Genomic DNA, 15,618 nt, shown 5'->3' on the forward strand with positions numbered 1-15,618 from the left:
GCGCGGCAGCCTGGCCACGGCCGGCGCTGCTCATGGTGGATCTGCTGGAGGCTGAGAGGAAGCGGCGCTACGGCAGCGGCGGCTAGGGTTTAGTGGGGAGGAGATGAGATGCTCGCGCCCCTGTATATATATGTCGGAGGCAGGGCGACGGCCACGCCACGCGTGGCATCGCCATTACTACGTGCGCAGAGGTAGGCGACGGCCGCGCGCCACGCGAGGCATCGCCATTTACGCGGCCGCAGACTGCCGAAGCGACCCCTCGCTGCCAGTACTGGTGGAGAAGACGCATCGACGCTGCGTCACTGCCAGGCGGGCCCGACGAAACGTGCGCCAGACGCGAGCGGACACTTTCCGTGTCCGCCGAACGTTCGCGGAGACGCAAACCTGGCGCATATTTGGGCCAGAATTACGTCTCCGCGGACAGCCCGATCACTTTGCGTCGCCCCGCTGGAGGTGGTGCCAGACGCATTTCCGATCACGGCGACGAAAACGGTCGCTGAGCGACCGTTTGCGTCGCGGCGCTGGAGATGACGTTAGGTCGACCTTGGTGTTCTCGGATGGTATGCCCCATGCGTACACTACTCAGGCCCGACATGTGCGGTTCCCACCCGACGAGAAAGGTTGCGCAGGAGCCCCCGGGGTCCATTTGACTCCGGTCTCCGGTGGACGGTGGTCGTCGCTTGATGGCATCAGAGAATAGCAATTCCCATGCGACACGGTCTGTGGCCCATATTGCCAGTCTAATCAAGATCTAACAGTTCCGACATAACGCACAAAGAAGCATGCGCGAGATCACCTGGTTTTGCTCCTCGTCAACCAAATTCAACCAAACCGATGCATCATGGACACCGCAATAACCAAGGGACAAAGATCAAGTATAGAAGCATTATCTCATTTTCATACTTCCATTACAGTAGAAGCTGCTTGATCGATCGACCGGTAAGTTGTCATCACAACCGGAGAAGTTTCTTGCACGCCCTGAGAACGTTGTTACCTTTCTTCTTCGTCTTCGGCGTCCTCCCCTTAGCCTCCTCCTTCACACCACCTTCTTCACGCTGCACCTTCTTCTTCTCCCCCTTCTCTTCCTCCTCGTCGCGCTCCTCGGCCACGGCATTGCCGACGACGTCGCCGTGGTCGCTGTCCCCGTCCATGTCGTGGATCCTCCAGTAGTATCCGTCCCCCTTGCCGGGAGCCGCCGGGTGCCTCCTCATGGAGAAGGCCCTCCTCATCGCGCCCGGCAGGCCCCTGGCCTTCTCGCCGGACCTGCAGAGCCTCTGGGACCCGGTGGAGAAGGTCCTCGCCAGGGTCACCGCGCCCAGGGCCAGCCCTTCCCACGCATTGGTCTCCTTTGTGTTGGTCAGCTCCAGCGATCGCCTGGCTCGGGGGCCATTGGTCGCCGCCACCACCGCCACCGGAGGCGACGAGGAGCCGAGGTTGGAGTAGCCATGCATCTCGAATGCCTGGCTAGCAGAACTCTGGTTGGATCTGGTTTCTTGATGCCTTGGTAGCCCGAGAGGTGAAAGCTGTTTGCAAAACGGAGCTGGTAATCAGGGAGCTCGTGTGGGTGCTGATTAGTAGGACAAGATCATGGACAATTGAGCTGGTGAGCCCTGTAGAAAGTATCCAAGATTTGGGCAGAGATTTATATTCACCCCTTGTCTCCCGCACACGACTATATACCACATGGCGAGGGGTTAGCTGCTTAATTTATACTAAGCTACCATGGTTAGACGGTTTGAGCTGCGTGGTTTTCCAGCTCGATCGTTGGTCCGGTAACAGGTCGGTGCAGGGTGGTTAATTATGGGTGGATTCTACGAGAGTGGTCTGTTGAGGGTGTGTCAGGCTCTCTGTTTTTTATGCGTGGGATAGGGAGATGTCTGTTGGAAAATCAAACATATATCTCTGTTTTTAGTCGGAGAAAGTACGATGCTCGTCCTTGTTCTCGATTTTATATGTTGTGTGCACATGATTCCGGCGGTTTTATAATGGTCTCCGATCCTAGTGTCTTTGACTCTAAACGCTTAGACAGTGGTGAAGTCAGGATTCAGATGCCGATCAGTGTGCTAATGTCGCCCTCGTTGAAAAATTACTCATAGGGTGGGAAGACATCGAGTCAAAACGGATCAACTGCGGAGTGGAAGTTGGAGCACATATGCAGCTTGTCGGCCACGCTGTTCAAGTTTAGTTACCAACCATAGAAATGTAAATGAGCTTTTGACAGTCTTGACTTCGTCTTCCTTAAAGAAGTTATGAAGGTGATACAAGCTCGTAAAAGAAGAAAACCGTTGTTGTTTTAGGGGGAAGAAAAGAGCCGCACTTTTCCTTTTCTCGATCTATCTCTATCTCTGCTACTTGCTGTAAGTCAAACAATTATATCGGTAGGGGAGAGTGATGATTAGTAGGAATGGTAAAAGAATTGATTGTAGGATGCCTGTGTGGATCAACTCCCTTGAAGGACAAAATCCCTGTCTTATTCAGTGTCCGCAATGAACATATTATTTCCGTTGCTGCTATAGCTTCCGGAAGACATGCTTGTAAGTGTTGCGCTGAATGATTCTCATGACATCTCTGAATGGAAATTAAGCAAAACAGGACATTCAATCTTCTGAAGATGCATAGTGGAGATAATATTGCAGCAACTCACAGTCTCACAATCATGTTTGGAAAGATGGTATTGGTTGCTTGTTCAAATGATGTAGCAAGAAGATTAAAAAACGTGCATGTACATTGATCTGACTGTCAAATCAATATCTAGACAGGGCAGTCAAATCAATGTACATACACATCGATCATTTGGACATTTTTGGAAAGCCATAATTCAATTGGCAACCAAATATTTCTTTTTGATAATCTCGGAAGGGGAAAAACTCCTACCTAAATTTTATTAAAGGAAGCTAAGGCAGCTCAAAGTTTTACAGAAATCATAGAACACAAGGAGGGAGCACAGAGAAAAACTAGTTATATGTACAGAGCAAAGCAAAGAGAGTGGTGATGAGATCAAATATGCCACTCTGAAAACCAGAGAAGAAGTGCAGCTCTCTCATCATTCCTGGCCCTATCAACCAAAGCTTGCAGGTCTCCATGCATTGTTTGGCAGCAATGTGAAGTGGGACTTCTATGTCATCAAACACTTTCCCCAAATGCTCCACAGGGACGCTGTAATGACCAAGTCCCACCCTTCCTTTTTCTGGTCTGAACATTTATCCCTGGCTGTACTCAGCAGAAGAAACAATCCATTTGTCTATTTTTTAAATGTATTGCAGCAAAATATATTTTACATCAAAATATATTTGAACTGCATGATCTGCAACAGAACTGCACGAAAAGAACTAAGATAGTTTTATGGTGACCCACAATCACAGACACATATTACAGAAACAATCTGAAGAGAGTCGTAGGGCGGTCACAGCAGCTTCAGAGCGCTTGATTTTCTCATCTTCCCATCGACAAGGTTGCATCCTCAGCCGTCTCAGTGTCACCACCATCTTCGTTGGGGTACGATGACGGAGTGAAGCCCTCCAGGTTGCCCTAACGGCTCCCGGAGAAATGCGCTCATTAGTTTCCCTTTACGTTAACTTGAGCTAACATTTTTTTTCCAGATGATCATTAGTTTTCAGATGATACATTCTGCTAAGGTTGTACCCCCAGTTCAAACTCCAGGTTTAACATCTGTGTGTCTCATAAAGACGGAATATTTATTCAGTGGGAGGCGACGTTCCCGTCGACAGCGAGGCGCATGTGGTGACTTCGTCAATTTCAAGATCCAATCCGCTGGCTCAGTCTTCCGGAGGTGCTCATAGGGGTAGGGTGTGCGTGTGTGCGTTCATAGGGGTGAGTGTATGCACGTGTATGTGAGCGTCTGCGTTTGTACTGTGTTTTTTTTTTAAAAGGTTTGTTAAAATTGTAGAAGTTGTCCCATGAAATGGACTGCAAAACGAAAAAAAAAATACACCGCCGAAACGTGTAAATATTGAACTCGTAAGGAGATTGGCAACCTCACGATTATCTAATGGTTGTTTTTCATTACAAACATCACAGATGCTTAAGAATTGAATTGCAAGAGAAGAGAACAGAGATACCAAACCATGTATCCTCCAGCGATATCCAAATTTCCCGTTTCGACAAAATGAAGAAGCTAAATCGAAATTTTATATACACCCATGACTCCTCTACAATATCTTGAGGTTTTGAGTACATTGCTTGTGAAGATATTGAGGGCAAACTAAGCCCCCAGCAACCTAGCCAACAGGGGGTAGGATTTTTTTTTCTTACTATATATATACTAGCAAATATGCCCGTGCGTTGCATCGGAAGAAAAAACTAAATCACGGACTTGTAAAATGTAATTCCCGTTGCCATGGCGAGGGTGGCCCAATTTTTAGATACATCATTTGACGGAAGCTTCGGCTCCGCTAAAAGATCTGGAATTCTTGGAACAATTGGCCATCCAATTAGTCATAATAGAGTCGGATTCTCTTGAATTGATTCAAGCGTGTAATGCAGAAGTGGAAGTTTGGAGTCGATTTGCAGTGATCCTTGCAGAGTGTTTTGTGAAAGCCGATGGTTTTAGTTTGATTCGCTATAGGCATCCCAGTCGAGAGGCCAACCAGATAGCTCATGAATTAGCTAGAAACTCCTTCGGTATAAATTCAGTTTTGAGGTGGAGTGATGTCCCTCAAGTTTTATTCTCCCTTTTGTACTTAATGATGTAAGTTTGTTGAATTCGTAGGGGCAAGTTTTTTTTTATGCACTTTTTTTCTTATCAGGGTACCTAATAGGGTTGAAAGTCTTTTAATGAGACGGCTTGCTTGCTGGTTTAATATACAGTATGTGTTTGAAAAAAAAATAGATAAGTCATTATCATCATCAGCTGACTGAACAATTGAACTTCACTCAAAACTTTATTCAGATCCCTTGAGAGCATGCCTAGCTTTCCTCCGTAAATATTGTTCTGCGTGTGTGGTGCAGCTTACAGCAAGCAATCAACCTTCATTATTCTTGTCATCGTCCCATGGAACAGATGCATATTTCTGTGAAGCATGAAGTTTCGTATCCCTTGTTTTCATTACAGCTAAACCAAAATGTACATCAATTGCACATCAAATCACATTCAACAGGATGTTTCGTATAGCGGAACCAATGCCTCTAAAACCAGTATATAGCAGAATTAACTGAAATTGAAAAATCCAGAATTATCAACAGAAACGCGCTGTACAAGCTGGACCTTAAATTATCATGATGAAGCTCGTCGCATGATACAAAGTAGAAAGGGATGGCCCTCCCAAGCATGAAGCTCCAACGCCGACGGCTGCATCTTTAGCTCTGCCTGAGGCCACGCCCCATGTTGCTGACCACATGGTCGTTCGTGGCTCAAACCTCATTCAATTTAAGAATTGCCCTCTCCTCCGCGGCGGCGCAGCTCTGGGCTATCCACAGATTGCTGCCCCGTTCCCTGCTTCAGAGAATTGCGGCGTGAAGCTGACCTAGCAATCGATTGGTGGCTGCCTGTGTACCCGACACCCTCCCATCCAAGGTGCGCTGCGCCACGAATCAATCTCCGTGAGGCGTACGAAACGTCAAATATACGAACGAACCGAGCGCGCCCGACGTACCACGGTCGTATTTGTATTTAATAGTAAAGATATATCAGTGAAGACAGTTGTTATGTCTTAGGGTTTAGCATAATTACAACACCCGTGGATTTTCTCTCCAAAACAGCAAACGACCTGAAACTATATGGGCAAGCAACCATGCCCAGATTAAGTACGACCAGCCCCTGGAGCCCAAAAAAAAGGTGATTGGTTGACTTGGCTCACTTCATGTTGTGGTTAGTACACGTCAAAGCAGTTCCGTGCTAGGTTTAGGGGAAATGTCCGAATCAGCCATTTCCCAAGAACGAAAAGGTGGTGCTACCTACACGAGGTGCTGTTATTATGGAGATGACTGTGAGGCACCGCAATGCCGCGAAAAAGGGGAGCAGGAGTATTTCGGTCACCTCCCGCCAAAACTCTCCCCTTTTTTCTACCCCTTCTATCACCGCCCAATTCAAAACCACCATTTCCCCACCAAACTCTCATCTCCGGCCGGTGATCTGGTAAGTAGGTGGTGTTAGCCGCGACGGCAGCATCTCGACTTTTACCACTTGTTTGAGCTCTCCGCTTCGTCCTCCACCTTCAGTGATGACCGTAAATAACATAAGCGTGACTTCGTCCTCCACCTCCATCTAGTTAGGGTAGATATGTGACTTAGAGAAACTCTAGCAAACCTTTTATCTCGCGGCCTTTAAAATCACGGATAAATGGCACGATAAATGCGATATAAAGACTCAAATTGCATCGCGTAGATCATATCTCGCAAAAGGAGAAGCTAAGATAGCATATTAAGGAATCTGTGAACAAAATGCCCATCGTCAGCTTTTTATTTTTCCTTTTTCCTCCTCTTCTCCCACTTCTTCACAGCTACGACCGGACCATGAAACAGCATGCCCGCCGGCCGCTCGCCCGCCCCACACACTGTCTGCCCTCCGATCGTGCCGCACTACCGCTCTCCCGGCCTGCACATGCTCGCCCTCCTTTGCCTTCCAGCCAGCCTTCCTCCCATTCCCGCACGCCGGCCGCACGATTTCGTGAGATTCAGGCCAATTCAACTTGCGAGGATGACGATGAGTCGTCAAGGACGCATGCGTGGTCGGATTTCAGCGGCGGTACGGTGACAATTGGATTGAAACTTCCCTCCCACCAATCGTCAACGTGTCTACAGGGTCCGTTGGAAATGGTCTACGGGACTGCGGATATAAAAATCTCGGAAGCGAACTAACGGTTCCCTTTGTATATGTTACGAGTCAGTCGAGTTATACGGTATCCATCCATGCCCATTTCTTCCACGAAAACCGTTCATGCCCATTTCTTCCACGAAAACCTTAAAAGTTAGGTATTTAAGGATTTGCCCAGTTATAAGGGTTTCCCTTAACTGTTTACCTAGCTTGTACAATAGTAGTTTAGTGAAATCTATGGCACTTCTTGCAGTATGATGTTGTTGTCTCTCATCATGTGCATGTCTTGTTTAACTATCTTCTAATTGCTCGGTAATTGTAGGGCTCCTTGTGTGACATGTTTATTAGTCAGACTCTAGTTTCCGTTGGTGAGTTGCAGATCCATTCCTATGTCAACGACTTGCAGCCCCCTTGGATGAGAACATTTTCAATGTCGAGGTGGCTCAGAAGTCAAAGTTGACTCAATATGCAAAACTTGGATCCATTCCGCAGAGTTTTGTGCAAAGCCTTTTGCAGAATGTTCCTTCAATAAAGGTGTTTGTAAACCTTACCAAGGCACGAAATGAGCAGGAGGGTGCACGTTGCTCGGAAGGCGCAAAAAGCGCATGCTGCACATATGAAGGGCACCATGAAGTGGTATCCCTTCTAGGCCTCCATCGTGCTATATAATATGTGCTAGATCATCAAGGACGGCATCTGTACCGACAAAGGCTTCAAAGAGGTCCATATGCCTGTTGTTTCCAAGGCTCTGTTTGACTATTGTGGACCTGAATTAACTTCTACTCAGGTTTGCAACCACCTGAGAAATTGGAGGACCATGTGCATCCATATTAGCAAGCTCAGAAACCTCAATTGAGATCAGTGGGAAGAGGACAAGTGCAACATCATCTTAGTGGCTCAGCACTATGAGGGACATATCATGGTTAGCACTCTCTCTTGCTAACCATGATATTATGATAACCCAAGTAAGCTAAGTACCTCAACAAGCCCATCATGAACTACACTGAGATGCACACCATCTTTGCTTGCAGACTCTTCACTGGCAAGTTTTCCATGGCTCTAATGATCCCATAGGTACGTAAGAGGAAGAGTGCGTCCTGGCAAAGGATGAGTTCCTCGACTTTAGCAACATCGGCCATCACGGACGTCGCTCAAGCGATAAGGGGTATCAAGCCAACTAACATGCACTCTAACCTCTACCAGGCCATCATCAAAGTTGTTGAGTTCTCCTATGAGGCTCTCATGGTGGCTCACGGACACCTCTTCGACCACAAGGCCAGGGGTACCAACTCTTTTGGTATGGCTGGGCCGCACACAATCAATACTACAAATGGTGGCCTAGGGACCATGGGGTGGTGATGCATGCTTGCTGGTGATGGCTTGAGATGGCGACGATGATGATACTGGAGTTAACCCTATTATCAAAGTGCTTAACTCCCTCAATAAACTTGACTCAAGAAAGTTCTCATTGTTTTATTCATACGTGCAACGGACCAAACAAAAGGGTTATAATTACGCCAAAAATGCTACCAAATCCTGCGTGGGAAATCAAACAAATATAGTACACGGTGTGCCTTTTGGCTCGTATCTCCGTAGACACACCGCTTGGAACCTGAGACCGAAAGCCCAAAAGACGCCTACGCAACTAACCACAACTTAGAGCCTGATTGGTTGCTCGCACTGGTTCTCCGTTTCTGCTTTTGGCCCGCTGTATGAGGTAAATGGAGGCTATACATGTTTGTGCACTATGTTTGGATCCAACAAAGTTTCATGGTGCAGTTTTGGCCGATTGATTGGTTGGCAATAATGTGAGCTACCTTGGCTGATGAGGGAAGAATCGGATATTTGGTTATGTGCTAAGCAACGATGTTGTTACCTCCCTCTTCATAAGGTGCTCTTAGCCCTAACTAGTAGTTACCAAAACAATACCGAACACTCAAGAGAACAGATATAATTAGCTAACTACATCATCTAATCACCATTGTTAGGGAAAAAGCAAGGAAGTTCCATGGCGATAAAAGCCTGTAGTACCCCTTGATCAAACACCAAGTTCGCATAGGTTTGGAACTACTGCTGGCGCGAAGTTGACGTGGGAGGTATAAATCTCTGTGGTGTAGCTTTTCTTTGTTCCCCGGCAACGGCGCCAGAAATTTGCTTGATGCGTGTAGTTGACACGTCCGTTGGGAACCCCAAGAGGAAGGTGTGATGCGCACAGCGGCAAGTTTCCTCGCAAGAAACCAAGGTTTAATCGAACCAAGTAGGGAGTCAAGAAGCACGTTGAAGGTTGATGGCGGCGGGATGTAGTGCGGCGCAACACCAGAGATTCCGGCGCCAACGTGGAACTTGCACAACACAACCAAAGTACTTTGACCCAACGAAACAGTGAGGTTGTCAATCTCACCGGCTTGCTGTAACAAAGGATTAACCGTATTGTGTGGAATATGATTGTTTGCAGAAAACAGTAAAGAACAAGTATTGCAGCATATTTGTATTTCAGTATAAAAGAATGGATCGGGGTCCACAGTTCACTAGAGGTGTCTCTCCCATAAGATAAAAGCGTGTTGGGTGAACAAATTACAGTCGGGCAATTGACAAATAGAGAGGGCATAACAATGCACATACATGTCATGATAAATATAGTGAGATTTAATTGGGCATTACGACAAAGTACATAGACCGCTATCCAAGCATGCATCTATGCCTAAAAAGTCCACCTTCAGAGTTATCATCCGAACCCCTTCCAAGTATTAAGTTGCAAAACAACGGACAATTGCATTAAGTATGGTGCGTAATGTAATCAATAACTACATCCTTAGACATAGCATCAATGTTTTATCCCTAGTGGCAACAATACATCCATAACCTTAGAGGTTTCTGTCACTCCTCCAGATTCACGAAGACATGAACCCACTATCGAGCATAAATACTCCCTCTTGGAGTTAAGAGCGAAAACTTGGCTAGAGCCTCTACTAATAACGGAGAGCATGCAAGATCATAAACAACACATAGGTAATAACTTGATAATTAACATAACATAGTATTCTCTATCCATCGGATCCCGACAAACACAACATATAGTATTACAGTATAGATGATCTTGATCATGTTAGGCAGCTCACAAGATCCAACAATGAAGCACAATGAGGAGAAGACAACCATCTAGCTACTGCTATGGACCCATAGTCCAGGGGTGAACTACTCACTCATCACTCCGGAGGCGACCATGGCGGTGAAGAGTCCTCCGGGAGATGAATCCCCTCTCCGGCAGGGTGCCGGAGGAGATCTCCAGAATCCCCCGAGATGGGATTGGCGGCGGCGGCGTCTCAGTAAGGTTTTCCGTATCGTGGCTCTCGGCACTGGGGGTTTCGCGACGGAGGCTATTTGTAGGCGGAAGGGCAGGTAAAGAGGCGGCACGAGGGGCCCAGACGACAGGCCGGCGCGGCCGGGGCCCGGGCCGCGCCGCCTCGGTGTCCGGCCACCTCGTGGCCCCACTTCGACTCTCCTTCGGTCTTCCGGAAGCTTCGTGGCAAAATAGGATCCCGGGCGTTGATTTCGTCCAATTCCGAGAATATTTCGTTACTAGGATTTCTGAAACCAAAAACAGCGAGAAAACAGCAATCGGCTCTTCGGCATCTTGTTAATAGGTTAGTTCCGTAAAATGCACGAATATGACATAAAGTGTGCATAAAACATGTAGATATTATCAATAATGTGGCATGGAACACAAGAAATTATTGATACGTCGGAGACGTATCAGCATCCCCAAGCTTAGTTTCGCTCGTCCCGAGCAGTAAAACGATAACAAAGATAATTTCTGGAGTGACATGCCATCATAACCTTGATCATACTATTTGTAAACATATGTAATGAATGCAGCGATCAAAACAATGGTAATGACATGAGTAAACAAGTGAATCATAAAGCAAAGACTTTTCATGAATAGTACTTCAAGACAAGCATCAATAAGTCTTGCATAAGAGTTAACTCATAAAGCAATAAATCAAAGTAAGGTATTGAAGCAACACAAAGGAAGATTAAGTTTCAGCGGTTGCTTTCAACTTGTAACATGTATATCTCATGGATAATTGTCAACATAGAGTAATATAACAAATGCAATATGCAAGTATGTAAAAATCAATGCACAGTTCACACAAGTGTTTGCTTCTTGAGGTGGAGAGAGATAGGTGAACTGAATCAACATAAAAGTAAAAAGAATGGTCCTTCAAAGAGGAAAGCATCGATTGCTATATTTGTGCTAGAGCTTTTATTTTGAAAACATGAAACAATTTTGTCAACGGTAGTAATAAAGCATATGAGTTATGTAAATTATATCTTACAAGTTGCAAGCCTCATGCATAGTATACTAATAGTGCCCGCACCTTGTCCTAATTAGCTTGGACTACCGGATCATCGCAATACACATGTTTTAACCAAGTGTCACAATGGGGTACCTCCATGCCGCCCGTACAAAGGTCTAAGGAGAAAGCTCGCATTTTGGATTTCTCGCTTTTGATTATTCTCAACTTAAACATCCATACCGGGACAACATGGACAACAGATAATGGACTCCTCTTTAATGCATAAGCATGTGGCAACAATTATTATTCTCATATGAAATTGAGGATATATGTCCAAAACTGAAACTTCCACCATGAATCATGGCTTTAGTTAGCGGCCCAATGTTCTTCTCTAACAATATGTATGCTCCAACCATTAAGGTGGTAGATCTCTCTTACTTCGGACAAGACGGACATGCATAGCAACTCACATGATATTCAACAAAGAATAGTTGATGGCGTCCCCAGAAGCATGGTTATCGCACAACAAGCAACTTAATAAGAGATAAAGTGCATAAGTACATATTCAATACCACAATAGTTTTTAAGCTATTTTTGTCCCATGAGCTATATATTGTAAAGGCGAATGATGGAATTTTAAAGGTAGCACTCAAGCAATTTACTTTGGAATGGCGGAGAAATACCATGTAGTAGGTAGGTATGGTGGACACAAATGGCATAGTGGTTGGCTCAATGATTTTGGATGCATGAGAAGTATTCCCTCTCGATACAAGGTTTAGGCTAGCAAGGTTATTTGAAACAAACACAAGGATGAACGGTGCAGAAAAACTCACATAAAAGACATATTGTAAACATTATAAGATTCTACACCGTCTTCCTTGTTGTTCAAAACTCAATACTAGATATTATCTAGACTTTAGAGAAACCAAATATGCAAACCAAATTTTAGCAAGCTCTATGTGTTTCTTCATTAATGGGTGCAAAGTATATGATGCAAGAGCTTAAACATGAGCACAACAATTGCCAAGTATCAAATTATTCGAGACATTTTAGAATTACTACATGTAGCATTTTCCAATTCCAACCATATAACAATTTAACGAAGAAGAAACTTCGCCATGAATACTATGAGTAAAGCCTAAGGACATACTTGTCCATATGCAACAGCGGAGCGTGTCTCTCTCCCATACGGTGAATGCTAGGATCCATTTTATTCAAACAAAAACAAAAACAAAAACAAACCGACGCTCCAAGCAAAGCACATAAGATGTGACGGAATAAAAATATAGTTTCAGGGGAGGAACTCGATAATGTTGTCGATGAAGAAGGGGATGCCTTGGGCATCCCCAAGCTTAGACGCTTGAGTCTTCTTAAAATATGCAGGGGTGAACCACCGGGGCATCCCCAAGCTTAGAGCTTTCACTCTCCTTGATCATATTGCATCATACTCCTCTCTTGATCCTTGAAAACTTCCTCCACACCAAACTCGAAACAACTCATTAGAGGGTTAGTGGACAATAAAAATTAACATGTTCAGAGGTGACACAATCATTCTTAACACTTCTGGACATTGCATAAAGCTACTGGACATTAATGGATCAAAGAAATTCATCCAACATAGCAAAAGAGGCAATGCGAAATAAAAGGCAGAATCTATCAAAACAGAACAGTCCGTAAAGATGGATTTTATTGAGGCACCAGACTTGCTCAAATGAAAATGCCCAAATTGAATGAAAGTTGCGTACATATCTGAGGATCACTCACGTAAATTTTCTTAATTTTCTGAGTTACCTACAGAGAATTAGACCCAGATTCGTGACAAGCAAAGAAATCTGTTTCTGCGCAGTAATCCAAATCTAGTATTCACTTTACTATCAAAGACTTTACTTGGCACAACAAAACATAAAACTAAGATAAGGAGAGGTTGCTACAGTAGTAAACAACTTCCAAGACTCAAATATAAAACAAAAATACTGTAGTAAAAACATGGGTTGTCTCCCATAAGCGCTTTTCTTTAACGCCTTTCAGCTAGGCGCAGAAAGTGTAAATCAAGTAATATCAAGAGATGAAGCATCAACATCGGGGTTTGGAGTTTTCTCAACCATGCATAGTATATTAGATACATAAGTTTCAGCGGCTCCCTTTTCATTAGTCTTGGGCTTGCTACTCTCATCAAACAAATTTTCAGGAACAAGCCAAGCATAGTTATTTTCTAACGCTTCATTCATTGCTAGGAGCTTACATGGTATTGGTGCTTTGATCTCCCCACCGTCATTAATATTATTAGTGTACCTTACTCTCTCCATGTCCATCTTTTCAAGAATACTAACAAAATTGGTATAAGAACCAAGCATCTTATATTTAATAAAGACCTTTCTAGCCTCTCTTGCTATACCACCAAATTCTCTAAGAAGGGTTTCTAAAACAAAATCTTTCTTTTCCCCTTCTTCCATATCACCGAGTGTAAGAAACATGTGTTGGATTATAGGATTGAGATTAACAAATTTAGTTTCCAACATGCGAACTAAAGCAGCAGCAGCAATTTCATAAGTAGGAGCAAGTTCTACCAAGTGTCTATCTTCAAAATCTTCAATGGTACTAACATGATTGAAAAATTCTTCTATATTATTTCTCCCAACTATGGACCCACGTCCTACCGATATGTCTTTTACGGTAAAATTAAAAGGAAACATGTTGAAATAAGTAAAGCAAATGCAAGTAACTAATTTTTTTGTGTTTTTGATATAGCAAACAAGATAGTAAATAAAGTAAAGCTAGCAACTAATTTTTTTGTGTTTTGATATAATGCAGCAAACAAAGTAGTAAATAAAATAAAGCAAGACAAAAACAAAGTAAAGAGATTGGGAAGTGGAGACTCCCCTTGCAGCGTGTCTTGATCTCCCCGGCAACGGCGCCAGAAATTTACTTGCTGGCGCGAAGTTGACGTGGGAGGTATAAATCTCTGTGGTGTAGCTTTTCTTTGTTCCCCGGTAACGGCGCCAGAAATTTGCTTGATGCGTGTAGTTGACACGTCCGTTGGGAACCCCAAGAGGAAGGTGTGATGCGCACAGCGGCAAGTTTCCCTCGGTAAGAAACCAAGGTTTAATCGAACCAGTAGGGAGTCAAGAAGCACGTTGAAGGTTGATGGCGGCGGGATGTAGTGCGGCGCAACACCGGAGATTCCGGCGCCAACGTGGAACCTGCACAACACAACCAAAGTACTTTGCCCCAACGAAACAGCTGAGGTTGTCAATCTCACCGGCTTGCCTGTAACAAAGGATTAACCGTATTGTGTGGAAGATGATTGTTTGCAGAAAATAGTAAAGAACAAGTATTGCGAAGAGATTTGTATTTCAGTATAAAAGAATGGACCGGGGTCCACAGTTCACTAGAGGTGTCTCTCCCATAAGATAAAAGCATGTTGGGTGAACAAATTACGATCGGGCAATTGACAAATAGAGAGGGAATAACAATGCACATACATGTCATGATAAATATAGTGAGATTTAATTGGGCATTACGACAAAGTACATAGACCGCTATCCAGCATGCATCTATGCCTAAAAAGTCCACCTTCAAAGTTATCATCCGAACCCCTTCCAAGTATTAAGTTGCAAAACAACGAGACAATTGCATTAAGTATGGTGCGTAATGTAATCAATAACTACATCCTTAGACATAGCATCAATGTTTTATCCCTAGTGGCAACAAGTACATCCATAACCTTAGAGGTTTCTCGTCACTCCTCCGCATTCACGGAGACATGAACCCACTATCGAGCATAAATACTCCCTCTTGGAGTTAAGAGCGAAAACTTGGCCGTAGCCTCTACTAATAACGGAGAGCATGCAAGATCATAAACAACACATAGGTAATAACTTGATAATTAACATAACATAGTATTCTCTATCCATCGGATCCCGACAAACACAACATATAGTATTACGGATAGATGATCTTGATCATGTTAGGCAGCTCACAAGATCCAACAATGAAGCACAATGAGGAGAAGACAATCATCTAGCTACTGCTATGGACCCATAGTCCAGGGGTGAACTACTCACTCATCACTCCGGAGGCGACCATGGCGGTGAAGAGTCCTCCGGGAGATGAATCCCCTCTCCGGCAGGTGCCGGAGGAGATCTCCAGAATCCTCCGAGATGGGATTGGCGGCGGCGGCGTCTCGCAAGGTTTTCCGTATCGTGGCTCTCGCATGCGGGGGTTTCGCGACGGAGGCTATTTGTAGGCGGAAGGGCAGGTAAAGAGGCGGCACGAGGGGCCCGGACGACGGGCCGGCGCGGCCGGGGCCCGGGCCGCGCCGCCCGGTGTCCGGCCACCTCGTGGCCCCACTTCGACTCTCCTTCGGTCTTCCGGAAGCTTCGTGGCAAAATAGGACCCTGGGCGTTGATTTCGTCCAATTCCGAGAATATTTCGTTACTAGGATTTCGAAACCAAAAACAGCAGTAGAACAAGAATCGGCTCTTCGGCATCTTGTTAATAGGTTAGTTCCAGAAAATGCACGAATATGACATAAAGTGTGCATAAAAC

The 15,618-nt window shown here is 44.9% G+C and overlaps 1 protein-coding gene across 1 annotated transcript; it reads right to left on the reverse strand.

Annotated features, from left to right (window-relative positions):
• Nucleotides 1-950: 950 nt before the first annotated feature.
• On the reverse strand, nt 951-1,451 carry LOC124708207. Its single transcript, XM_047239894.1, has one exon. It carries the CDS (start codon nt 1,449-1,451, stop codon nt 951-953), a length of 501 nt encoding a protein of 166 aa, XP_047095850.1.
• Between the last annotated feature and the right edge of the window lie 14,167 nt (nt 1,452-15,618).

Source organism: Lolium rigidum, chromosome 4 (assembly GCF_022539505.1).
Source record: "Lolium rigidum isolate FL_2022 chromosome 4, APGP_CSIRO_Lrig_0.1, whole genome shotgun sequence".
NCBI classification, from domain to species: Eukaryota; Viridiplantae; Streptophyta; class Magnoliopsida; order Poales; family Poaceae; genus Lolium; species Lolium rigidum.